Source organism: Pongo pygmaeus, chromosome 2 (genome assembly GCF_028885625.2).
Source record: "Pongo pygmaeus isolate AG05252 chromosome 2, NHGRI_mPonPyg2-v2.0_pri, whole genome shotgun sequence".
NCBI classification, from domain to species: Eukaryota; Metazoa; Chordata; class Mammalia; order Primates; family Hominidae; genus Pongo; species Pongo pygmaeus.
The window spans coordinates 193,150,326-193,178,226 of NC_085930.1; the positions used below are offsets into that span (position 1 = coordinate 193,150,326).

At 45.4% G+C, this 27,901-nt stretch overlaps 1 protein-coding gene across 5 annotated transcripts in view; it reads right to left on the reverse strand.

The window, feature by feature from the left end:
- Positions 1-27,901, reverse strand: part of ABCC5 (ATP binding cassette subfamily C member 5) — a 96,574-nt gene that overhangs the window by 25,227 nt on the left and 43,446 nt on the right. For all 5 annotated transcript variants that reach the window (XM_054479999.2, XM_054480000.2, XM_054480001.2 and 2 more), the window contains 14 exons: positions 25,442-25,798; positions 21,539-21,610; positions 19,219-19,343; positions 19,027-19,099; positions 17,245-17,448; positions 15,361-15,504; positions 13,576-13,678; positions 8,433-8,617; positions 7,210-7,356; positions 6,794-6,923; positions 5,327-5,480; positions 5,108-5,236; positions 2,679-2,865; positions 1,196-1,285 (listed from right to left, as the gene is read on the reverse strand). In XM_054479999.2, the coding sequence (XP_054335974.1) occupies positions 1,196-1,285; positions 2,679-2,865; positions 5,108-5,236; positions 5,327-5,480; positions 6,794-6,923; positions 7,210-7,356; positions 8,433-8,617; positions 13,576-13,678; positions 15,361-15,504; positions 17,245-17,448; positions 19,027-19,099; positions 19,219-19,343; positions 21,539-21,610; positions 25,442-25,798 (2,100 nt within the window). The remainder of the gene's footprint in view (positions 1-1,195; positions 1,286-2,678; positions 2,866-5,107; positions 5,237-5,326; positions 5,481-6,793; positions 6,924-7,209; positions 7,357-8,432; positions 8,618-13,575; positions 13,679-15,360; positions 15,505-17,244; positions 17,449-19,026; positions 19,100-19,218; positions 19,344-21,538; positions 21,611-25,441; positions 25,799-27,901) is intronic.

The window sequence follows — 27,901 nt, forward strand, 5'->3', positions numbered from 1 at the left end:
ATGCAGCCCAGGACAGCTTTGAATGTGGCCCAACACAAATTCGTAAACTTTCTTAACACATTGTGAGACTTCTTTTTTTTGCAATCTTTTTTTTTAAGCTCATCAGCTATCGTTAGTATTATTTTATGTGTGGCCTGAGACAATTCTTCTTCCGATGTGGCCCTGGGAAGCCAAATGATTGGACACCCCTTGATATGGTTTGGCTCTGTGTTCCCACCCAAATCTCATCTCGAATTGTATAATAATCCCCATGTGTCAGGGGTGAGGCCTGGTGGCAGATGACTGAATCAGGGGGGCGGACCTCCCCCTTGCTGTTCCCGTGACAGTGAGTTCTCAGGAGATCTGGTTGTTTGAAAGTGTGTGGCACTTCCCCCTTCTCTCTCTCTCCTGCTCTGCCATGGGAAGATGTGCTTGTTTCCCCTTCACCTTTCGCTATGATTGTAAGTTTCCTGAGGCCTCCCAGCCTCCTGTTAAGCCTGCGGAACTGTGAGTGACTTAAACCTCTTTTCTTCATAAATTACCCAATCTCAGGTAGTTCTTTACAGCAGTGTGAAATGGATTAAGACATCCCTGTAGGAAATTGCTTTAAGAGTTCCAGTTAGGACAGCAGCAAGATGCCTGCCACCCACGGCGAGACGGAAGGGGTTCCTGGGGAAAGGTGAGAAGAGCTGGATACTCTGGTATCAATTAAATTTACTCGTTTGTAAGTTGGGAGAGCAGTTTAGAATTAGCTATGGAGCTTTTCAAACTATAGAAGCCTGGGTCCCACCCCAATCCAGTGCAACAGAATCCAGAGATGAGGCCACGTTTGTCCTGCCAAAAGCTCAGTAGGGGGTCCTGATGGCCATCCCTGATTAAGAACAACTGGACTATAGTAAGAATTAAAACAATACATGGTTTTAAACAGTGTAAGGAAAATGCTCCATTAGTCAGTTAAGCTGAACTGACAAGGTTCTGAACATTCTGGAAATTAGCCAATGACGTTCTCAGCTCGACATAATTTACAAATATACTTAGAAACTCTTACGGTAATCTCTTTCCCATTCCAAGCATGGTGGAGAGATTGCTGGAGATTCTGTGGGATTAGATAGGCAGAGAACACAAGCCTCCTCCTTGTACACCCAGCTGAGGCAGCAAAGGGTAAACTGACTCCAAGAGGAGTCAGATCACGGTAAAAGGCCTACAGCAGTCTGACCTTAATGTAGTGATTGATCCTCTCCACCGAGGTGAATCGAGCTTCTGTTTCGGATGCCAGTCTGACCGTAAACTGGAACAGCCCCGTTAACTGATAATGGAAAACAACAATCAAAGAGATAATTCATCATCAATACACGCCAGGCCAATGCTGGAGAACTTCCTTCATCTAGAGGACCACTAAGAACTGAGCACACGCAGCAGCTGGTTGGTCTTAGGGACCTAGTCATTCTCTTAGCTTTTAAGACACACCTGTTACCCCATCAACTGCAATGCTCAGTGAATGCGGGCAGTATTACGGCACTGCTGGAACCACTTTCTTGTACCCAAAGCCTTTCTATCCATCTTTACATTTCCAATAACACATATCTGCAACTGATTCACTTCTGGACTTCCTACTTGTATCTGAGCCTGTTTGTAGGAGTCACAACAAATGGAGATATCAACCTATGAGCAACTAGTAAGAATGCTTCCAGGAAAGTCAAATCAGACACATAATGCTGGGAAATGAGTGAGTCTGCAGCCCCTGTGCGCCACAGACTGGGGAGTCTAAAAACAGTCTATATAATGCATTGTCTTCCCCAACCAATTGTCAAGTAAATTGCAAAATGTGGCTGGACATCTTGGGGTATCTGTGAAGACACATATCTCTGGGGTTCCTTTTACTACTTATTTATTTTTATCTGTTCGATACAGAAAAATGTCAAACACACAAGAATAGAAAGAGTAGTATAATGAACTCCCAGGTACCAAAACTCTACCGTAAAAATGATCAACTTACAGTCAATGTTGTTTCATCTGTATTCCCTTCCATTCCTACCCCCACCCCCCCATATTATTTGGAAGCAAATCGCAGATAGCTTATTTCATCCAAATATTTCAGCTTGTACCTCTCTAAAATATAGACTCCTTAAAAACATAATTCCAATACCATTATTTTAGAGGGTAATAAAAATCACTCAACATCTTAAAATATCTAGTCAGTGCTCAAGTTCTCAACTATTCTCTGAGCTATTTGAAGGCCCTCAATCATCCCTAGGGGCCAGAAGGGTTTATGTATATAACAGTATTGGGAAAATCAGGGCCCTGAAAAGAAAACGCACGTAAGAAGCATACTGAGTCTATAACATTTCTTAGAAGACTAGAAAGAGGCCAGAGATGAAATGGTGGTGAACACAGAAACCCACAATTAAGAAACTATTTTCGAGATCATATTTCTTTTTGAAGAAAACAGCATTTACTTCTTACACACATGCAACAGAGTTCAATTCCTTTATTCCTGGATTCCACACTTACCTCTCTCCTATCCCTACCTGCTCCAGTCAAATCCAGATTGTTACGGTCAAATTAGACCATGAGCAACTCTAGGGGTCCAGAGGTGAAATAATGGCTCAGGGTAGAGCCCACCACAATCATCCCTCTTTTACGTCAGCACAGGAAGGGCTCAAACAAGCAAAGACGATGCTCCTATCCCAGAGACTGACCTGGACAGCATAAGAGATGGCGAGACCTGCATAGGCTGGGGGAATCTGCCCATGCATGAGAACGATCATCAGCCCTGTGGTGGTGATGAGGGCGATGCTGATGAGGTCCAGCCGCACAGCCAGCCACCGCATCGCACACGTAAACAAGAAAAAAGGAGCTTGGTTGTCATCCAGCAGCTCCTGGTACCTGTGAGAAAGACAACACCTAATGGGCAAAGAAAGTACCACACAACCCCGTGCATGGTCAAAGCTTCAGTGAATCACATGATGGAGGGCACGTGTTTAAATACTTCCTGTTTCTGAGAGAATGCCCCGGAAACTCCAGGAGGGTATTCTAGGAATTCTGGAGGTATTCTAGGCCACACGCATAGGAGGACATTAAGTTTTTCTAATCTTAGTTACTCTTTAAAAACAAAAGAAAAAAATCCTATTAAAGATGTTAGGGAAAAACATCTACCTCAGCACAGAGTAAGCATGGGAAAAGAGACTGAATAAAGAGGCTTGTGTTAAACTTTAGAAAAATATCTTAGGTCGGAGGGCATTTTCTGAAAGAAAGAAAGGTTACAAACGCCAACAGCAGAAATGGTTCAAGGCGAGGGAAAAGAAACTCAGAGTGAATATGGGAACACCATAAGTGTGTGCACACACCGCCACCGTGCAGAATGGCACTTGTTCCCCAGCTATGGAGCCAAACACCAGGAGAAGCGAGCTAAACCACAGCAAAAGGGACTCAGGCAACGTTTACTGCTACTGAAGGAGCATGGCACGGCCATCAGGAGGGTCCCAGAGAGCAGACCAGACCCCTCTGAAGGCTCCGTGCACCATGTACAACTAGAACTCCAGAGCAGGAAGTTTTGCTGCACAGATGTGCTTTGCTTTGAAAAATCACTTTTCCTCTTTCCAATAAAATATGTAATCTTTAGAGACAATTTTAAAAATGCAATAAAAATAGGAAAATGTAAAATTCCAGTAATCTCATCACCCTGTTAAAACCAGAGTTGATATTCCACTGCATTTCCTCCCAGCAGTTTTTTTCAATGCACTGACATTTACTGTGTGTACGTATATACACATGTACGTATTTAGTACATTTCACTTTCCTTTCCACTTAAAATTTAGGAATTATTTTTCTGAATCATTTAACATTTTGAAAATAATTTTTTCTAAACTTTCTATTCTAAGTTTTCTCTCTAAAAATAACTGCCCAACTTTTGCAATAGGCAACATATATACAGAATAGAAAATTTAAAAGTTACAAAAGGTTTACCATGAAAGGTCAAGTCTATCTCCTTCCCATCTTCCAGCTACCCAGTTCTCCCTTCCAGGGGCAACTAACAGGTTTTTTTTTTAAATCCTTTCAGAGATATTCTAAATTTTTATTTTTATTTTTTTGAGACGGAGTCTCGCTCTTGTCACCCAGGCTGGAGTGCAACGGCGTGGTCTGGCCTCACTGAAACCTTTGTCTCCCGGGTTCAGGTGATTCTCCTGCCTCAGCCTCCCGAGTAGCTGGATTATAGGTGCCTGCCACCACGCCTGGTTAATTTTTTTGTATTTTTAGTAGAGACAAGGTTCCACCATGTTGGCCAGGCTGGTCTCGAACTCCCGACCTCAGGCGATCCGCCCACCTCGGCCTCCCAAAGTGCTGGGATTACAGGCGGGAGCCACTGTACCCAGACTGATATTCTAAATGTTATACATAAAAACACATACTCAAAGGTAGCATACAATGTATTAATACACACATCTGTACCCTACTCTTTCACTAATATATGCTGGAGATCATTTCCTATCAGTACCTATAGAGTTGCCTCATTCTTTTTAAGGGCCACATAGTACTCTATGGATATACCATAGCTTATTCAACCTGTCCTATATTGAAGGACATTTAAGTTAGTTCCAATCTCTTATTAATACAAAGCTCCACAATGACAATGTACATAAGTTTCACAAATAAACAATACTCGATGCTTAAATAAAATCTACTCAAATGTCATGACTACCTTTTACTACTTAAAAGAAAAAGCAAAACTCTATGAAATATAGCTTTTCAGGACCAAGGCCAATAGACTCCTAATCTGTGGGGTTTGTTCCTTGTATTTTGTTTTGAGATGGGGTCCACTATATTGCCCAGGCTGGACTTGAACACCTAGGCTCAAGCCATCCTCCAGCCTCAGCCTCCTGAGTAGCTGTGACTATAGGCACGTGACACCACACGCAGCCCAAATCTGTATTTTTGTTTTCTCACTTGCTCAGAAAGGAGTCCCGCCAAGCAATTGGATTTTAATCAGAGATTATTCCATTAAATCATGAATACCCTTGGTAACGAGCTTTATAATCCCCATCTCTGGCCTTGAAGAGCCTCCCAGACAAGTATCAAACACTGGGATGCTGACTCCCCTTTGAGGCCTCTAGCCCCCATCAGGACAAACCTGTGCAGAAACTCCTGCCCTTTATTGTAGGCGTGGATGGTGGCAAGGCCCTGTATGCTGGACGTGATGTGGGAGAGGAAAGGTGACTGCGTGATATTGTCTAGACGCTTCAGCTCCCGAATCAGGACCCTGGAGAGAGAATGAGCTCTGTGTCACAGCAGCTGCCCAGCAACTCAGGCTTCTCCGTGGCCCCAGCAGACATGAACGCTTCCTATTTACCTGGAGACAATGTGCAGGACTGAAAAGAGGATGACAAGGGGCCCCACTGCCACAAGGAACCACGGGAAGACTCCTGCGATCATTCCCACGCAGAAGAACACCAGGATAACGTTCTGGATGAACATCTCGGCCTGGAACGGCAGCCGCACGTCAACTGTGGAAACCAATAAAGGAGCAAGTGTCAGACGGTCTGGAAAAATGGAACTGAAAATTGAAAAAAACAAAAAGAGGTTCCACAAAATCTCTATCTGAAATTTGTGATGTTGTCTTTAAACAGTCTGATCAAAGAAAAATTTAGAAACCTGTATGCTCTGATTTCTTTTTTTTTGTCTCAAGAAAATCCTCTTACTCCACTCCCTTTTCTTGGTTCCCTTCCTGCCCCACTGCTTTAAACATTTTCCCCCTTTACAAAGTAACATATGCTTATTTTAAAATATTTGGAAAATAAATCTGTGAAGAAGAAAACACAAACTATATTCTTACCAATACCAACGAACTGCTGTTAACATTTAAGACATTTTTTGTCTTGAAAAAATTTTAAACATACACAAAAGTTAAAGGAAGAGCACAGACCCTTCAACAGTTATCAACTTTCATCTCTTTTTGGCTGTCTCCCCACCCCACCGCTTTTCTTCTTTTGGCTAAAGTATTTTTATGCAAATCCCAGACATGTTGCTATTATTTACTTTTCTTTTTTCCATTCATGTGTGAGCACATGCGTGTGTGTTTAGCAGAAATGGGAACATGTTATGCATCAGTTCGAGTATCAGGGATAGTTCTGATTTCTTGTTACCTCTGGCCATAGGTTTACAATGGCCTATCAATGCCTGAAACAAACTCCTTCCATGAAGGCAGCTACAGTGCAGCAATTAAAAACATTAGCTTTGGGGTCAAAAAGATCTGGATTCAATTTCCAGCTTTGTTACTCAATAGCTGTAGATCTTGGGCCAGTTCCTTGACCCTTCCAGATAGCAGCTTTCTCATTATTCAAGGAGTGAAACAACACCCACCTGACAGGCCTGCTGAGGGGATTAAGGTAACACGCATAAAACACTGAGCACGCTGCTTGCTACACAGGAAGCCCCCCGTCAATGTCAGGGGCTTTACTGTTACTCTGAACTGTGGGGGTACAGTATTTCAGTTCTGGTGCAGGCACAGCCCATACAACAGCCAGAAAACCTGCCAGGTTGTAGGCATCCAGAAACCAATGCATTGCTTTAAAATCTGTGTGTGTTTCAGAATCTCAGATGCCTCTGTTCAAAGCCTTTCTATTAACTCAATTCATTGAATTTATTTTCAGGTCAAACAAGACAGAAAATGCAGTTGCAATGTTCCTGGTGAAAACACCAGCAGCCACTGTGCTCTCAGGATCTACAGACAGACAGATCTGCACATTTGGAGAATCATCTAGAAGGCTGGAAGCACAGTGAGCTCCAGAGTATTAAAAAAAGGCTCAGTGAGAAATACCTTCATCCATGTCTTTGGAAAACCTGTTGAGAATCCTCCCTGTGGGGGTCGTGTCAAAAAACTTCATAGGGCTTCGAAGGATCCTTCGGAAAAGCTCGTCATGCAGCCGGGAGGAAGCTCGCAGTGTGCCCTGAGGAGCAGAGCACAGAGTGGTCAGGACCCAGGGACGGCTCTGTTCCTACTGGTCCAGAGAACCGCTCCGCAGCATATCCACTCCCAAAGCAGGGAGGTGCGAGGGGTCAGGAGGGATGGGTGGCAAGTGAGAAAAGGTGGAGGCTAACGGAATATGAGTCATCTCAGCCAGAGCCATCCTGCTTAATGGAGCTCCCCTACTCAGCATGAACTGAGAGACGCCACACCGAAGCCTGACCACAGGTCACCAGGGAGGAGGGCAGAGACCACCCACCAATGCATACCTTGACAAAGACAACTCCTCGAATGGCTTTCAGGATCAGCATGACTGCCATGGAGAGGGCGTAGATGCTGGCGTAGTACTGCATATGAGGATTGTCCTTCATGCTGTCACTCACCGAGGTCTCGTTCCCTCGAGTCACAGTGGTGTTCTGTTTGGAGCCAAAGTTCTATGAGGCAAGACTCCTAAAGACTGCCAAGAGCCCCTGCTCAGCGCCATTCTCAGCTCAAGGGCAGGGCAGGGTACAGGATAACGACCCTGGGACCTGGTCATGGCTTTGTCCACCTCTTTTTTTTTTTTTTTTTGAGACAGTGTCTCACTCTGTCACCCAGGCTGGAGTGCAGTGGCGCAATCATGGCTCACTGCACCCTCTGCCTCCTGAGTTCAAGCAATTCTCATGCCTCAGCCTCCCAAGTACCTGGGATACAGGTGTGCACCACCATGCCCAGCTAATTTTTGTATTTTTAGTACTGACAGGGTTTTGCCATGTTGGCCATGCTGGTCTCGAACTCCTAGCCCCAAGTGATCCACCTGCCTCGGCCTCTCAAAGTGCTGGGATTACAGGCATGAGCCACCACACCTAGCCCTCTTTCTCTCTGTTCTAATGTGATATGGTTTGGCTTTGTGTCCCCACCCAAAGCTCATCTTGAATTGTAATTCCCAGGTGTTGAGGAAGGGACCCTGTGGGAGATGACTGGATCATGGGGTGGATTCCCCCATGCTATTCTTGTCGTGACAGTGAGTTCTCACAAGATCTGACGGTTTTAGAAGTGTTTGACATGTCCTCCCGCACACGTTCTCTTCTCTCTCTTCTGCCACCTTGTGAAGAAGGTGCCTCCTTCTCCTTTGCCTTCCACCATGATTGTAAGTTTCCTGGGGCCTCCCCAGTTATGTGGAACTGTGAGTCAATTAACGCTCCTTCCTTTATCAAGTACTCAGTCTTGGGTATTTCTTTATAGCAGTGCAAAAATGGACTAATACATAACGGATGAGAGCAGATAGCCTGCAGGTGTCCTACTGACATGCCCTACTGCCCTGTGGGTTGGTCAGGGCTTTTTTCTTTCTGGTGAGGCTACATTAGGGACTCCTCTTTTCATCCTGGAAAAATCTCTCTTCACGGCTTCTTTTAAGTGAAAACTAGAACGGTTTCCCTAAGAATAGCCAGGGAATAGGGAGAAACAGCCACATTCTTAGACACAGAACTTTCCCATTTATGAGTAATCTTACCCCGCTTCCTTGCTTGATCCAGTAACTCAACCACCAGGTGCTGAAGGCGGTGCTGCCTACATTCAGCATGAAAAGGGCCATAATAACCAGGAATGCCAAGGGGCCCCCAGCAGCCTGGATGTAGACACCATATACTGACCAGGGCACTGAACCCTGCCCTTTCTCTTCCAGCTGCACGAGCTGCCCTAGGTAAGGAAAAAAGAAACATGGACTCAGAAGGGAAGAACTATTTCCACAAAACTAAGTCACCTGCAGAGCAGCAGAATCGGAGAGCCTGCAGCTTCACAGGGCTCTAGATTAGATTTCCTCTTCGTCAGAAGCATTCATTCACCTATTTAACATTTACTGAGCACCTACCATGAACCAGGCCCAGGATGAAGCCCAGGAGCAGCAAAGACGATGAAGACCAGGTCCCCACCCCTAGGGACCTGGCTGAGGAGCCTACCACAGACTGGTAGGACAGGCAGATCAATAATCACATAATTATAGTAAAATGTGCTCAATGTGATGATAGAGCTATACGCAGGGCAGCATGGGAACCCCTGGGAGGTATACCTGACCTATTTGGCTTAGGTGTGGGGTGGCTGGCAGGCACGTTTCAGGTGAGACTTTCTGTATTGCTTCTCAAAAGGTAAGCCACAGATGACCGGGTGGGGAAAGGAGAGACAGCAGGCAGAGACAACAACATGAGCACAGGCACACGGGTAGCAAAACACACCACCACAGTGATTCGGCACAGCTGGAACAGATGTGCACTTAAAAGAGTGGCAGGAGATGAGGCCGACTAAGCAGGCTGTGGTCACAGAAGAAAGGCTTTGAATTTTCACCCCACAAAGAACTTCTCAACAGAAAGGGTGACAGGTGTGTCTGACTTCCATTGGGCTAGGATGGACCTGGAATGGCTGATATTGCCACACCAGCTGCCTCTGGGAGCGAGCAGCCTCTTTCATGCCTCCTGTGTTCCACACAAATAGCCTTTTCTATATGGGCCCTATCAGGAAAAAGATTTGAAAATGGAAGGTTACTGAAAGACTCCACGCAGGAAAGTTGGTTGGTCTCATGTTTTGTGTGTTTTTTTTTGTTTTGTTTTGTTTTGTTTTTTTTTTTTGAGATAGAGTCTCACTCTGTCGCCCAGCCTGGAGTGCAGTGGCGTGATCTCGGCTCACTGCAACCTCTGCCTTCCCGGGTTCAAGCAATTCTCCTGCCTCAGCCTCCCAAGTAGCTGGGATTACAGGTGCCCGCCACCACGCCTGGCTAATTTTTGTATTTTTAGTAGAGACGAGGTTTCACCATGTTGGCCAGGCTGGTCTCGAACTCCTGACCTCAGGTGATCTGCCCGCTTCAGCCTCCCAAAGTGCTGGGATTACAGGCATGAGCCACCACACCCAGCTGGTCTCATGTTTTTAACTAGATCTCGCAGCTGACCATGTGGAAGACAGGTTTAAAACGAGGCAGCTGTAACACTGTAGGTAAGAGATGATAAAGGCCTGAACTGGGGTTGTGATGGTGGGATGGAGTTTCGGGAGGTAAATTCAGTAGGACATAGTAACTGGCTGGCTGCTGGAGGAGAGAAAAGGTTCAAATATATTCCTGAGGATTTCCCTGGTGCACTCAGATTCTTGACACTAATATGAGAATACAGAATGTAAACCAGAAAGTACCTTGAGACGGGTCTCAATCAATTTAGGAGTTAATTTTGCCAAGGTTAAGGATCATGACCAGTGATGCAGCCTCGGGAGGTCCTGAAAACAGGCCCAAGGCAGTTGGATTACAGCTTGGTTTTATGTTTTAGGGAGACATGGGACATCAATCAATATAAGTGGGGTAATCACTGGTTTGATCCGGAAAGGTGGGGCAACGTGGGGCAGGGAGGTGCAGCTTACAGGTGAAAGGTGAATTCAAAGATTTTCTGATTGGCAATTGGTTGAAAGGGTTAAGCTCTGCCTGAAGAGTTGAAATTAGCTTGAGTGGTGGGGGAGTGGTGGAGGACAGGGTGTGGACGCCAAGGTTCTTGTCATGTAGATGAAGCCTCCCAGTAGCAGATTTCAGAGAGAATAGATGTGAATGTCTCCTATCAAAGGTGTCGGACCCTCTGGAGAGACCTAGTAAAGGAAGGAGATTCTCTCCTTAATGCATAAGTTCCCCTTCAACAGACAGCTTTGCAGAGACATTTCAAAATATGCATTTCTTCCAGAGCCCTGCTATCTCTCCCGTGATGCTCTATTATTTTAATAGAGTGAGGTTGGAATTAGGTATCTTACAGCTACAAAGAGACTGTTCTGTCAGTCTTAGGATCTCTGTATAAATGTTAATACTCGTCAGTTGTGTGCCTGAACTCTAAAGGCAGGGGAGTATAATAAGGCGCGTCCAACATTGTCTTCCCTTCATGGTCTGAATAGATTTTAAGGTTCCATTGGGTACCCTTGGCCTAGAGGAGAATTTATTCAGTTAGTTGCAGGGCACAGAATTTAATTTTTCATTTGCAAGAGAAACAGCTATATAGGAAGCTTTTCCCTGTTTTGTTTTTGAACTTTTATTTTAGATTCAGGGAGTACATCTGCAGATCTGTTACATGCAGATCCGTGTGTAAATCACATCGGTTACATGCAGATCCATGTATATATCACATCAGTTACATGCAGATCCGTGTGTAAATCACATCGGTTACATGCAGATCCATGTGTAAATCACATCGGTTACATGCAGATCTGTGTGTATATTACATCTGTTACATGCAGATCCGTGTGTATATCACATCGGTTACATGCAGATCCGTGTGTATATCACATCTGTTACATGCAGATCCGTGTGTACATCACGTCGGTTTCATGCAGATCCGTGTGTATATCACATCAGTTACATGCAGATCCGTGTGTATATCACGTCGGTTACATGCAGATCCGTGTGTATATCACATCTGTTACATGCAGATCCGTGTGTATATCACATCGGTTACATGCAGATCCGTGTGTATATCACATCGGTTACATGCAGATCTGTGTGTATATCACATCGGTTACATGCAGATCCGTGTGTAAACCACATCGGTTACATGCAGATCTGTGTATATATCACATCGGTTACATGCAGATCCATGTGTAAATCTCATCAGTTACATGCAGATCCGTGTGTATATTACATCTGTTACATTCAGATCCATGTGTATATCACACCGGTTACATGCAGCTCCATGTGTATATCACATCTGTTACATGCTTATCCATGTGTACATCACATCTGTTACATGCAGATCCGTGTGTATATCACATCAGTTACATGCAGATCCGTGTATATATCACATCGGTTACATGCAGATCCATGTGTAAATCACATTGGTTACATGCAGATCCGTGTGTATATTACATCTGTTACATGCAGATCCGTGTGTATACCACATCGGTTACATGCAGATCCATGTGTAAATCACACTGGTTACATGCAGATCCATGTGTATATCACATCTGTTATATGCAGCTCCAAGTGTATATCACATCGGTTACATGCAGATCCGTGTGTAAATCACATCGGTTACATGCAGATCCGTGTGTATATCACATCGGTTACATGCAGATCCGTGTGTACATCACACCTGTTACATGCTTATCCATGTGTACATCACATCTGTTACATGCAGATCTCTGTGTATATTACATGTTACATGCAGATCCATGTGTATATCGCATGACGCTGAGGTCTAGGTTACTAATGATCCTCTCACCCAGGTACTAAGCATAGTACCCGGCTTTTCCCTCTTTACACAAATAATGTTTACAAATCTCGGAATAAGCCTCCCTCATGCCTTGAGCACTTTAAGAGTTGTGAGTAGCCAGGTTAGTGACTATGCACAGAAGAACATGTTTGCTAATGATATTCTGATTTTTTACTGCCTGTGGTAAGAAGTAACAAATGTCTCAGCCTTCTGTGCTGTTTGTTTTTTGGGGTGTGTCAATAAGGTATCATAAACCACACCTGAATTCAAAATCCCATACCTTTTAAAAAAAGAAATAAAAGACGCAGTAAGTCAGGATGATCAACTCCCAATACCAAATATCTCCTGCAGTTTCTTTCTTTCTTTTTTTTTTTTTTTTTTTTTGGTCAGTATCTCACTTGGTCCCCCAGGCTGGAGTGCAGTGGCTCACCTTGGCCTCCCAAGTAGCTGGGACTACAGGTATGCGCCACCATGCTTGGCTAATTTTTATATTTTTTGGAGAGAAGCGGGGCTTGCCATGTTGCTCAGGCTGGTCCTGAACTCCTGGGCCCGAGCGATCTTCCCACCTCAGCCTCCCAAAGTACTGGGACTACAGGTGTAAGCCACCTGTGCCTGACCTCCTGCAGTTTTAAGGATAAGGAAGTAGAAACAGGCTCTGTCTCCAAAGCAATGGCAAACCCAAGAAAGTCCCTGGATTCAAAAGGGTGAGGTAAGGAGGTGAAGCAACAAAGAGATTAAAACAAGACCACACATGTCTACATCTATACAGTACACACACACACACAGTGTTTGTGTGTATTTAAATTGACATGCAACTTAAAATTCAAAGGTGAAAATGCCCACATTATTGCAAATATCTTCCCTTAACTCTCAAGATTTGTTACTGTTGATAACATAAAGGGCTTAAGAAACAGGATCAAGGGCTCTGGACAGGAAAACCCAAGTAGGAAAAACCCCTCTCTGTCACTCTTACTCATAGTCCTGGTGCTATATTGTCAGGACAAGGTGACGAGTCTACTGTCCTAACACGGGTGCTTCTGAGGACACAGGTATTCTTAGAGCCAGAACACCTCTGATTTGGTTGGGACTTTTCATGAGCAGAGGCGAATCACTGGATGGAAGGGTGTACCTGTACCCACCATTCGATTTTTCCTTACTCAGGATGATTCAGTTCTAATTACCTAAACCTGACCCCACCCTGCACAGGAGAAGGCATGGGTCTGAAGGTGACTCTTACTGCCCTGGTCTGTTTAAGCAAACAGAAGGTGCCTCGTGGTCTCCCAGTATTATATAAGAACTTTGTTTTCCAGAAATGTAAGACCAAGTATTTATATTGTACACACACTGCTATCAAACATCATGAATTACTTACTACACAAGTAATTTCTGATAAACTTTGATGACAAATCTAAAAATTTCAAAAAAGGCCATTACCTTCCTCTGGCTTTACTGCTTTCTCCTTCTTTACTGATCCTGTTTTAGGACCCTTGTCTTGTGACTTCTTCTGTGAACCACTGGTTTCCTTTTTTGAATTGATCTAATAATATTAAAAAAAAAAAAAAAGTCTCCAGTCATGTTAGCCATCCAGATGAATGTCCACAGGATACATATTAGGGAATCATCAATTAAACTGCTATTACTGAAAAAAGATACATCCAACTTCTTAAAAGGGTCACCTATACTCATTTCTTGTACTTCCTCATCTCCTTAAATTTTTAAGATTTAAAATTTAGTCCACTGACGTTTGCTCTCCCCAATCACTAAACTCCAAACTCAGTAACCTTTATTCTGTTCTTGTCCATTCCAAGTTGTCCAAAGTATTAGGCATGGGGTCATTTCCATTCCTCCTCTCTCTGAGCCTACCACATCACTAAATCAAATCCATAGATCTGATCATTTCCCACTGCTACCACAGGATAAACATAAGTTTTCCACCTGGTTCTGTAGGACCTCCATATTCTGGCCCTGCCCTAATCCTGCAAGCTCCTCTTCGATCTCACTGGTGTCCACGGCCCCTACTCTCAAGCCACACTGGACTTCACACCATTCCTTACACCACACTGCAATTTCCCATTTCTCTACTTTTGTCCACACTCGTTCCTCCACTTGGAATGCCCCTCCCCTTGTCCCAATCGCAGTCACAGTTGTCCGCATTCAGATAGATTCAAGTCTTCCATTCTTCATGAGGCAACATACACTCCCTGGAAAGCTCACCCTCCTATTCGCCCTTAGGACTCCATTAGTGCTATACATGTGATGTGGTGTTTTAAGCCACATTTTTAAGTGCTTGTAAGAGCATAAAAGCATTGGTCTTCCCTAGAACACTGTGAGTCCCTCAAGGACAGAGATGACGTCTCTCACCTGGTTACAACCTGCACAGCCCCTACCCCTGAGAACAGCCTATAACAGGGCACACAGGGACTCAATAAACAGCTATCAGGGTTCTACTTGAGACAACAGAAACTACTTAATGCTCTCCTTTCCAAGTTTCTCTTATGTCTTTTTTTTTTTTCTTAGATGGAATCGCGCTCTGTCACTGCACTCTGTTGGAGTGCAGTGGTGCAATCTTAGCTCACTGCAACCTCTGCCTCCTGGGTTCAAGCGATTCTCCTGCCTTACCCTCCCAAGTAGCTGGGATTACAGGCGCCTGCCACCATGCCCGGCTAATTTTTGTATTTTTTTGTAAAGACAGGGTTTCTCTCTATGTTGCCCAAGCTGGTGTCGAATTCCTGGGCGCAAGCAATCTGTCCACCTCAGCCTCCAAAAATGCTGGGACTACAGGCAAGAGCCACAGTGCCCGACCTGAGTGCTTTCAAATGTATGCAATATTTAATTTCCCTACCTTGGTACTTTATTCACTTGTTTATTTAAAAAAAGAGCTTCATAATGCTTCAATCAGGTGGATGGAGCTTAGGAAACTAAGCTGTGAATGAACAGCAGCACACATCTTCTCTGCCCTCACTGAGCCCATATCCTGCCATTGTCATATTAATAAGTTCTCAGTGACAGAAGACCTCAGCTCACCAGCCCCACAACCCTGCTCTCCTAGAGCAGAATCAGTATGTGAACTAAGGCACAGCAGTCTGTTCACCAGAAAACAGGGCCCCTGCTAATAAGACACAGACACTGGATTCAGCTGAGATCTCTCCATCACTCACTCCGGCTGTGTTTCCCTTGCAGAGACGGAAGGGGACACACGCAAACACCATCAGATCTTACCTCAACTGGCGGTGTCTCTCCCAGCAACAGGTTATTAAAAATGGTAGCATAGTCACCATTTAAATTCATCAGTTCCTCATGGGTGCCTCTTTCCGTAATACAGCCCTCTTTCATGAAGATCACTTCATCACAGTCAACCAGGTACTGAAGGCAAAGGCAGAGACAACACAATATGCTGACTATTTGTGCAAATACATTCAAACACCCATACATTAGTTCCATAGTTCTCTACAGGAGGCGAGTTAACCTCCCAGAAGACATCTGGCAGTATCTGGAGACATTTTTTTTTTTTTTGAGGCAGAGTCTTGCTCTGTCGCTCAGGCTAGAGCACGGTGGCACAATCTCAGTTCACTGCAATCTCTGTCTCCTGGGTTCAAGCGATTCTCCTGCCTCAGTCTCCCAAATAGCTGGGACTACAGGCACGCATCACCATGCCCGGCTAATTTTTTTGTATTTTTAGTAGAGACGGGGTTTTGCCGTGCAGGTAATCCGCCCTTCTCAGCCTCCCAAAGTGCTGGGATTACAGGCCTGAGCCACCGCGCCCAGCTAGAGACATTTTTGGTTGTCACAACTCGGGGGAGAGGTACACAGATGCTCCTCAATTTACTATGGGCTTACATCCTGATAAACCCAGTGTAAATTGAAAATATCAGAGCTTAGCCTAGCCTACCTTAAACATGCTCAGAATCCTTACATTAGCCTACAGTTGGGCAAAACCATCTAACACAAAGCCTATTTTATAATAAAGTGTTGAATATCTTATGCAATTTTTTCAATACTATGCTGAAAGTGAAAAACAGAATGGTTGTATGGGAACCACCATAAAGTCAAAAAACTGTAAGTTGAGCTGTAAGCCAGCGACCGTCTGTACTGGTATCTAGTGGCTAGAGGCCAGGGGTGCACAAAACAGCCCTGCACAACAATGGACTATCTGGCCCAAAACGTCAGTGGTCCAACACTGAGAACCCCACTTTAGTGTATTGTGCCTCAATACAAGGAGCAGTTCCTCCAGTTTTTCTTTTTCTTCTTCTTTTTTTTTTTTTTTGTGACGGAGTCTTGCTCTTGTTGCCCAGGCCGGAGTGCAATGGTGCAATCTCGGCTCACGGTAACCTCCACCTCCTGGGTTCAAGGGATTCTCCTGCCTCGGCCTCCTGAGTAGCTGGGATTGCAGGCACGTGCCACCACGCCCAGATAATTTTTGTATTTTTAGTAGAGATGGGGTTTCACCAGTTGGTCTCGAACTCCCGACCTCAGGTGATCCGCCAGCCTCAGCCTCCCAAAGTGCAGGGATTACAGGCGTGAGCCACTGCGCCTGGCCGAGTTCCTCCAGTTTTTCACGTGAATCTGCTGATGGAGCCACATGAGCCCTGCATTAAATTTACACCCTTTCACCGCACTCACAAATACACGTAATTATGACTTTCTTTGGCAGAATGGAGGGTTTGCCCCCCAAACGTGACAACATATGTGAGCCAGATGGCAACATCCTTGAGATGCTCTCCAAAGTGGCTGCTTATGATGATGGAATGGCAGAGGGAGAAAAGCTTGTTTTCCCAAAACAGTTACCACTTGCATAGAGATGTTAACACAATGCTTTCCAAACTATCTTATACCCAAACTCCATTTTTGGCCCGCTCATCTCAGCCCTTTTACTTGCTGATCTATATGCAGAAGCTGATATGCTCCAAGGATCTCTGATTTAGATGGCCATCTGTTACACTGGTACAGTGAGCTTTATTGGTACAGGGGGCTAATTTGCTAAGAAAATGAAACCTTGATTCCAGGAATTTCTAGTTATCACACAAGGATACCTGGAGCAAACCCACCTCCCTGTTTCTGATTTCCCAAACTCAGGTAGGCAGCCGAGGGAAGAAAGAACCATACCTGTAACTGGTGGGTAACAAACAGAACCGTCTTGGACTTGAGATGTTTCCGGATAGCACTATTGAAGATGTGGTTGCCCACATGGGCATCTAAGGCACTGAGGGGGTCGTCCAGGATGTAGATGCTCCTGTCACTATACAAGGCCCGGGCAAGGCTGATCCTCTGGCGCTGCCCACCGCTCAGGTTGGCTCCTCGCTCTCCAATCTACAAGAGCCCAGAAGCATGGTGAAGCCTCCAGTGCAAGTCCAGAACAGCACGTAGGGGTCACCCAGTCACTTCTCTTCTTGCCCACCCAGACCAGCTCCTTCTGTCAATTCCCCACAGATGAACTGCCATGCTGATCCTTCCAGGAAGTGGCGGAGTTGTCCCAGATGCCTCTTCCTCTACCACTGCCATCTGGGTACCAATCAATCCTACCTCTGGTCTTGCCAGTCTACCCGGATGCTCCCCCTCCAATCCATTCTCCACATGGCAGGAAGATCTTTCCAGAACACAAAGTTGACCATCTCCCACCCTTGCTTAAAATTCTTCAAGAGCCCCAAAGGATAAACCCTGAATATCCAAACATGGCATACAAACCAGACCCTTTGCCACCCAGTTCCCCAGCAGTTCTTAGCCTCTAGTGCACAATCCCCCTTCCACATCCTGGGACCTAAGCCATTTGAAATTATGTGTATATTATAAACATGACGATGTCATGTGCTTGCCTCTACTTTGTCTGCTCAGTTCTGGCATCATCTCCTCTGAAATCTCCCCCAACCTCTTTCCCGCTAGTACCCCAAAGAGATGGGGCTCTTTTTCATCAGATTATTTTGTGCCTATTTGTTTGGGTATCTCATCATCTTAACAGTACATTTCTTTACGTCCAGATTATTGTCTTATTCCTTTATATTCTTAGTGCCAAACAGTGCCTGCACATGTCACTGGCACATAATAAGCACCTAATAAATGTTACTAAATGATCAAATGAATAAATCAGTTGTCAAATATTCAGTTAATTCAGAGGTTTTCAAACTGGAAGTTGCATCAGAATTACCTGCATGGTTTGTTAAAACAGACCTTTGCGCTCCACCCCTAGAGTTTCTGATTCAGTAGGTCTGGAGAACAGCCTAAGAATTTGTGTTTCTAACAAGTTCCCAGATGATGCTGATGCTGATGCTGATGCTGCTGATCTGGGGACATGGATTTAAGGACCTCTAAAGTAATTAAACCATTCACCAAATCTGGTTTGAGGGATTTAACTGAAATCAGCTAAATAAAGGTGCCAATCCCAGAGACCTTCAGGGCAATTACATGGGAGACAAGTTTTAACACTGAAGAGCACAAATTAGTTCCAAAGACAAGCCTCTGGAAACTGCTGCAGGGCAGAGACCCAAAGAAATGTGGATTTGTTCTAGGGGCTCTTTCTAATAGAAAAGGGCTCTCTACAGACTATCTGAGTTAAGGAGGTTGGCAAAATCAAGTTCAAGGAAGAAGCTCAACATGCACACGCTTACTGGTAGTTTTAAAAATATCTGGATAGAGTAAAAAACATCAACTCTGAGTCAACAATGGGATTTTGTTTACAATCCCCAAGACACAGAAAATACTTACAACCTTAAAACAAGCAGTGTTAACATCCCTGCCCTAACGGACACACTGCTTTCCTAACACAAAGGCCTAATGACAGCCTAACTCTCTGTAAGACTCTTCTCCCAAACATTTCAGATGCACTCCCAGGAGCAGCTCTGGCCCAGCTCCACTACTCTGCTAAACGCCTGGTCAGGGGCGGAAGGCCTGTACCTCTGTCAGGTCGCTGCTGGGAAGAATGGCCAGGTCAGGCCTCAGGCAGCAGCTGTTCAGCACAGAGTTGTATCTGGAGGACACAAAGAGACAGCGTCAGTGACGTGGCAGGAGCAGAGACTGCTGACTAGGGCTGCCTTGCATCTCACGCGGCCAAGATGGAAAGCATGACAGAAGCCAAACATTCCTTGCCTTTCTTCATCGTATTCCTTCCCAAACAGGATGTTGTCTCTCAGAGTAGCATTGAGGATCCAGGCCTGCTGGGCCACATAAGCGAAGGTTCCACTGATTGCAATGCTGCCCTCTAGAAGCGTCATCTAGGGAAAGAGACACCATCCAATGGCATCATAACTCAAAACCATCACCCTATGCCAACGGAACCCCCATCTTCCACAATGGAATCTAGCTCTGGTAATTTCCTGGGATGCTTTTTGGACCCAAATCTAGATTCCACCTTTAATTCCAAAGAGAGCTAAGCAGCAAAGAAAATCAAAGTTCTCCTTGCTTATGTGTGATGGGAGCCCAGCATAACCCGTAACTTGAAGGAGCAAACACTTCCCTCTGCAGCCCATTTGCTGTGTGCAAACTGTTTAAATTAGGAGAAGCACAAGCAAGAGGTTCTTGCAGAATTCTCCTGGAGAGGATGCTGTAGGGGTTTCCAGCTAATCCCTGCCTCAACATGGGGGCAGGCCAACTCATCCAAGGCAATTACCTAGGATGCTGGCTAGATCAGTTGCTTCTATGAAATGAGGACCAAGGGAAAAAAAAAGTCCAGGTTAGACATCACCTAGTATTTATAATATTTACACAGTGTCCATTTACCAATGATGGACCTTGCCCGCCCACAAGCAGTGATGAACCATGTGCTTTGAAGTTCGTGTTCAGTTGCAATGGTTTGATACGAACTGACTTATCCATTTTACCCTCTTCCATGATTTCCTTTGTTTGGGACTGATATTAGACATTTGTCTTGGTTTAGGGATGCTACAGCTTTGAAGCAAAGTTTCACTAACCAGCCTGTGCAGTACTTGTTCATATAAGCTGATCTTCTCAAACACCCTCACACCACATGTACACACACAGGTGCACCTATGTACACCACAAACTGGTAGCACTCTGATGTGCACTTCAAAGGGTTCAGAAGCCCCCAGGGGGTCTACTGTGGAAAGCCGGCACTTCTGGCTGCTGCACAAACACCACACGCTGCAGCGCTATCAACAGAGGTAAACTACAGTTAAAGCAGGGCTGACCAGCCCAACTCGTTTCCCTGCCAGAGACAGGGCTGTCAGGATTTGTCCAGAAGCAAAGCCTGACTTGGTTTTCAACCTAACCACTGCCTAGTCAACCCTGGAAAAAGGAGCACATTGCTAGATGGCAGAGCAGCACTTACGAATTGACCTTTTCTTTCCTTCTCCACCTCCCTCCATCTCTGTCTCTCCTCACTGGCCCTCCAAATCTGGTTGGTCATCAGAAATCACCTAGGAAGTTTGGTGCTTTTTACAAGACCAGTGGCTGGGCCCAACCACTGTAGAGTATCATAAAGCAGAAGGTGGGGGTGCTGCCTGCCATGATCCGAACTCAGACAGCCCCAGGCACCACCACCCTCAAGAAGGACCACAACTCACCAGCTGTGACAGCTGATGCCAAACAAGACAAGAGAGTATTCCATAATCTGGGGGCTACAAAAGCACCCCTGCTCCCCATCTGTTTCATTTCAATTCAGCGGACCTTATCCATCAGGATGTAGAGACAATCGTAAGTTTACACTCATCTCAACCATCTAAGTCAAGTTAATTTAATTCTAATTTAAAAGCATGTGGGCACCTTGTTCTTTTTTTTCTGGATTGTTTGATTCTAAAACACAGCAATGATAGTGTGTCTCAGTGGGATGACTCCGGCCCCATCCTGTCCCTCACTCTCAGCACTGGCCACCGTGTGCTGGGCCCTGTGTACTGTTCACTCCCTGCCTGGAGATGTGCTTGTTGTGTTCTCAAGGCCTTGCTCCCCACTAACCATGAACCCCCCAAGGGCATGACTCTTTCAGGGATTAGGCAGAAAACAGAGTGGCTTTGCTTCTAGATCAAACCCTGACAGTCCTGTCTGACAGAGAGGCTGGGAGTGCTGGCCGCCCTGCTTCTTTACAGGTTAACTCTGTTGGCAGCGCTGCAGTGCAGGGTGTCTGTTCATCTCTTATCTCTGACATTTTCAATACACGGGCATACCTGTGGCACTCAATAGATACATGCTGAATGAAAGAAGGCATGAGACCAAATGGCTCCAGCTGGGGCAACAGTCAGTCATCCATCAGGCGCCTACCAGGCCTCCTTCCAGGCAGAAGGCTGTGAAAGGGTAGAACTGGGGGGAACTGAGGGGGAATTGGGGGCATACAATGCAGACTGAGGGTTCATTTGTTTCCATCTTTCCTGACTCTCTCCAGGAAATTTGTCAGTTTTTCCTGAGACTCTTGCGAACCAGAGAAAGCAGCAGAAAAGGACAATAACAAAAATCTTACCTGCCCTAAAATGGCTGAAATGAGAGAAGTTTTTCCACTTCCCACACTGCCGCAGATTCCAACCAGTTTACCCTGGACAAGGCACACAGAGAGGAGGGTCATTTAGAGACTACTGACCACTCATCGCTAAGGACTTGAGGAAAAACACATTAACTTTAGTCTACCCATACAGAACTGTCACCCTGATGACTCAGCAGGCCACTTACCTCTTTTCTCACTCATTAGCTGCCTATCTCATGGGTTTCTGTGGAGACACCTGAGATAACAGGAATGGAAGCCCTTTGGGGAAAGTAAACATGCCGCACACATTCCAGTATCCCACCATCATTCTTAGGCCCAGCCTCTTTCCTATTCTGCTGCTAACCCATGTTCTTCATTTACTTGTTTTTGTTGTTTTTTAGAAGCGAGAGCAGGGCTTTCAAAAATCATTTTATTATTATTATTGTTATTATTTTGAGATGGAGTCTTGCTCTGTCACCCAGGCTGGAGTGCAGTGGTGCGATCTTGGCTCACTGCAACTTCTGCTTCCGAGTTCAAGCAATTCTCCTGCCTCAGCCTCCCGAGTAGCTGGGATTACAGGCGTGCACCATTACACCCAGCTAATTTTTATATTTTTAGTAGAGACAGGGTTTCGCCATGTTGGTCAGGCTGGTCTCAAACTCCTGGCCTCAAGTGATCCACCTGCCTCGGCCTTCCAAAGTGCTGGGATTACAGGCATGAGCCACCGTGCCTGGCCACCCATATTCTTTATTTACTTGTTTTTGTTGTTTTCCAGAAGAGAGGGCAGGACTCTTAAAAATCATTTTATGATTTTTCTCTAGGGTGTATGCATCATTTATTTTCAATAAAAACCATGGACACTGTTGCATGCAAAACATTTCCAAAAATCTGAGAAATATTTATACCATCAATCCCACAAAAAAGTAGAAAACCAAGTCTATGATTAACTGAGTACCCTTAGGCAAGACAAAGAGTTCTCAAAGTGGTGTTGAAAGTTTTCAAGGGACAGATGACTTCAAAAGGGTCACTTGTTTACAATCCCGTGCTGGTTCAAGTGTCCCCAGGAAGGAAGGGAGAGTGGTAGTGTGGACGGAGCATGGATTCTGGAGGCAGATGGGTCTTTATCTAAATCCCAACTTTACTAGCACTTGCTGACTGTGTCATCCAGGCCCCGTGACTTAACCTAATACTGTGTCTGTCTCCTTCTTTGGACTCTGAGCACCTTGAGGAAAGGCAGTATCCTTGTAAAACTAAGTACAGTGTCTGATAGTAAAACAAATAGTTTTTGACGTGGTCCAGGAGTACTGAATGGTTTACTGCCTGGTGGCAACAAGGATGTCAAGTCACAGGTTCAAGCTCTGCTCAGGCCAGTTAGATTTACATGAGAAAAATGCTATTCTGAAGATTAAATGATGACTAAATGAGACATCAAAAATGAGAAAAATGCCTGGTGCACAGAATACACTTGGCAAACATTACCTCCCCTTCTCTTCCCTAAAGCAAAGGCCCAGGGAGAATTAAGGCATCTCTCTTCAAATGCCTAAAGGTCTCCCATGTGTCTGTGGGCTCTGAAGGGCAGAATGAGGGTCAACATACAAAGCAAAAGAATACATTTTAGCTGCACATGTGGAATCATTTTCTAATACAGCTGATTAGCAATGTATTAGAGCTGCCTCAATAATCAAGCTAATAGTTACTAAATAAAAAGCCTGTTAGGCGTTAACTGAAGTAAGGCCAGATGCAGTGGCTCACGCCTATAATCCCCGCACTTTGAAAGGCCAGGCAGGCGGACCACCTGAGGTGAGGAGTTCGAGACCAGCCTGGCCAACATGGTGAAACCCCGTCTCTACTAAAAATACAAAAATTAGCCAGGCACAGTGGCACATGCCTGTAATCCCAGCTACTCGGGAGGCTGAGGTAGGAGAATCACTTGAACCCGGGAGGCGGAGGTGGCAGTGAGCCGAGATCGTGCTACTGCACTCTAGCCTGGGCAACAGAGCCAGACTCTGTCTCAAAAAAAAAAAAAAAAAAGAGTTAACGGAAGTAAAAAACTGACTTGCATGCCCTTCAATGACACTAATAGTTTCAAGTGGTGTCACTAAAGACTGTCTCCCCTTCTTGCTCATAGCTTTCAAGAGCTGGAAGCTTTTTGTTCTCTTCTCAGTCTAGTTCTGGATTGGCTTACCATGCCTCTGGTCAGTTGCTGATTTTGATATACACTGCATTCAAACCTCCTCCTCCCTACTTCCAGTTACATGGACAAACATTTCTTACTACCTCCCACCAGCAACCTTGATCTAAGACATCCTCATCTTTCTCCCGGTTACTGTGGTAACAGAGCCTTGACTGTTCTCCTTGCTTCCTTGTCTCCCCCTGCAGCAACCAGAATGATCCTCTTCATACATAAGTCCGATCATGTCATTCTGCTGTGAATCCTCCAAAGGCTCCTCTTCCCACTTGGAGTAAAGCCGAAGTCTCACCAGAGGCTCTGGCAGGCACCACCTCTGCCCTTGGCATCCACTACTCTCTCCCACGCTCATTCCACTCCAATAACAGGCACACTCACCACTTGCGGCCTCTGTGTTTCTGTTCCTTTGGCCCGGAATGTTCTTCCCCACCCACCCCATACCCAGGTAGCTCTCTCCCTCATCTCCTTTGATCTTTGCCCAAATACTACTTTTTAAATAAGGCATTCCCTCAGGCAGCCTATTCAAGTTGTAACCACACCTGCTCCCTGCCCCAGCGCACTCTCTCCTCACCCACCTTTTTTTTTTTATTTTTATTTTTGAGACTTACTCTGAGTCTCACTGAGTCTCTCACTCTGCCACCCAGGCTGGAGTGCAGTAGCGCGATCTCAGCTCACTGTAACCTACACCTCCTGGGCTCAAGCAATTCTCCTGCCTCAGCCTCCCAAGTAGCTGGGACTATAGGCGTATAGCTGGCTAATTTTTCTAGTTGTTGTAGAGACAGGGTTTCAACATGTTGGCCAGGCTGGTCTTGAACTCCTGGGGTCAAGCGATCTGCCCACCTTGGCCTCTCAAAGTGCTGGGATTACAGGCATGAGCCACCATGCCCAGCCTCTGTCCCCTTCTGTCATAGCCCTTATCACCATCTGATAGGCAATATATTGTATTTGCTCATGACCCGTCTGTGCCTGCTAGAATGTAAACTCCAAGAAGGACGGGATTTTTGTCTGTTTGGGTTTTGGTGGCTCTGTGCCCAGCCCTATCACAGCATCTGGCATGGAGTTTGATACTCATAAAATGGCTGTTGAATGAATGAATATATACACATCTGGGGCCCTCTAATGACACAGACCTGTGAATATGATGCTGGTTCCGAAATACATAGTCTGTATTTTAAAAGCCTTGAACCTGGCATCTCTGTTCCACCATTCCCTATAGGAGGCCCTCTGAGACTAATCTTATGCTACCTGGGCTGTGACATCATCTACCCTAACGATCCTTAACTTATATTAAGAATAAATCATTACAACACAATTGTTGTCACAGTAGCACTGAGAATACCTATCATGTGCCAGGTATGATGCACAGCCTAGTGCACAAGGGCCCTCACGGAGTTTTAACAATCAGAAATAATTGTCACAGCTCACCTACAACTAAAATAGAATCCTCTTTGGGGAAAAATCCTGGAAAATCCTCTTGAATGTTTCACTTCCTTGCTTATAAAACAATCACCTCATAAGATTAGTTGTTATTCATTTCTGTGGCTAAATGCTTAGTTGGTTTTTTTTAAGAGTTAGAGCTGGTCTAATTTGCTTTTTAGTTCAAAATCACTCCTAGCCACAAAGCACTTTGTGAAAAGGAGCAGCAGCCGCCTATTGGTGGCAGATCAGCATGGGGTGGCAGGGTGCGGGCGGGGAGGCGGGGGCGGACCGCTTACCTCTTGGATCTCCAGGTCGATGCTGTGCAGCGTCCTCTGTAAGCGCAGGTGGCCCAGGTGGATGTGCTTGCCTTCTTCCTCTTCGGGACTGGGCCGCTCGTCACTGTCCAGGAGGAGGTGGCCTTTCTGCTCTGCCAGCACCGCCTGATGCTCAGTGCGTTGCAGCTGCCTCACCTTCTCTTTCTTGCCCCTGGAAGCCCTCTTGTCTTTTTTCATTTTGGGGGTCAGCTTGGGCGAGTTCTGGATACTGGAGTGGGAGGAGTCCCATGCCAAGGTGGCATTTTTCATCTCTATCTTGATGTGAGGACTGGCTGGTTTGTTCTTTATCATGTGAACCTCTTCCATTAGAAACAAACTCTGATAGGAGTTGTGAGAGAGGTGCAAAGATGAGACACTGGATCAAGACCAGGGAGACAAGCCTAGGGCGTACACTCACGTAGCAAAACACATCAGGCTATACAGTGGAAGGAAGCTGAAGGGCAAAAGGTAGCTCATTAGTGCAGCCCAGTCTCAGGCCCATCAAGGGGTCACGGGAGTGTGGGGCAACCTCAAGAGGCCCAGGGGCCTTGTCAATGACCCAATATTCCACATGACAAATTACATGCTAAACTGCCTTTTCCCCTCAGCCAGCCTAAAGCGGACCTAATGACATTTAACTGACTGGCATGTAGCCCCTTGTTCTAAGGAGTAGTAAAAAGCAGGCAGGAAAAGCAAAGGGCATGCTGACCTCCAGTACAGATGCTCACTACGTGTTTTCCTTCCAGACCCCTCCTGCAGAATGCCAAAGCCTGCCCACTTCCCACACTCACAGTGCCGCACGTATCTAGGAGTAGAGACTGTCGCAGGCTTACATTGCTACCGTCAGAAAAGAGTATCTAAAGTTTCATCTACCGCAGAGAACATCTTGCCAAGAAACTCTCATGTCTTCAAAGCCTTGCCTTGGAACTTGAGAGTTCAAACAACCAAAGGAACAGGCTTGCATGGAAGTGAAGGGTATCTCCCTGAGAAACATCCCTTGGGAAGAGAACAAGACACTTTCCTCCCACTCATTCCCAGAGACCCCTGAGTTATGTTAAAAGAAAAATAATTTTTTTTTTTTTTGAGACGGAGTCTTGATCTGTTGCCCAGACAGGAGTACAGTGGCACGATCTCGACTCACTGCAACCTCCAGCTCCCAGGTTCAAGAGATTCTCATGCCTCAGCCTCCCAAGTAGCTGAAATTACAGGCATGTGCCACCATGCCCGGCTAATTTTTGTATTTTTTTGTAGAGATGGGGTTTCGCCATGTTGGCCAGGCTGGTCTTGAGCTCCTGGGCTCAAGTGATCTGCCTGCCTCAGCATCCCAAAGTGCTGGGATTACAGGCGTGAGCCACCGCACCCAGCTGAAGAATGAATTCTTGAAGAGGGAAATGTTTCTGAAATTATGATGTAAAACACTGATCATAATAAATCACAGCCCAGGATTTTCCCGTAAGACTTTGAATCCACTTTTTTTTTTTTTTTTTTTGGTGAGACGGAGTCTCGCTCTGTTGCCCAGGCTGGAGTTCAGTGGCGTAATCTCGGCTCACTGCAAGCTCCGCCTGCTGGGTTCATGCCATTCTCCTGCCTCAGCCTCCCAAGTAGCTGGGACTACAGGCACCCGCCACCATGCCCAGCTAATTTTTCGTATTTTTAGTAGAGACAGGGTTTCACCGTGTTAGCCAGGATGGCCTCGATCTCCTGACCTTGTGATCCTCCCGCCTCAGCCTCCCAAAGTGCTGGGATTACAGGCGTGAGCCACCTTCTAACAATCCTCTCAAGCCAGTGATCTTCTCTACAGAATGCTATACCAGTTGGATTCACAGTATGATTTAAAATACATTTATTTTAATTTAAAAAAATTTTAAACATTACAAAATCTTTAGAGAAAAGATAGCTTTTAGGGTCAGGACCCTCCTTAGTTACTGAGAACCCCCCAGCTATCTTAAAGTTTGCAGGTGCTATTAAATATCATACATAATCCCTCTCCCCAAGAATAAAACCTTTTTCTCTTAGATTCTAAACTTCTAAGCTCTCCCTTGAGCCCCCATCTCCCATTCACCCCTGATCCTATCTTCCCCGCAGTGTCATGATTCTAAACTTCTGAGATAATCTTCACTCTCGAGTAACCTTAGGTGTGGCCCCTGCTTGCTGAAATGGCTGGTTTCATTTGTTCAAAGCCTTCCTGAGAGACTAAGCTAAGAGTAACATGCCAAACATTTTGATCACCTTCACAGAGTAAAACCACATGCCGACAGAATTTCCATCATTTCTCTCCCCTAAAGAGTTATTCAAAGGACAAAGGTCTTTTAGGCCTCAATGAACTATTAAGAAACATGCCAGTACCTACTGGTTTTCACAGCTCCAGCTCCATGTTTCCTTCCTACTCCCCGCAGCCTTACCCTCCCTTCTACCAGGAGAGTTTCAGCTTCAGATCACCCT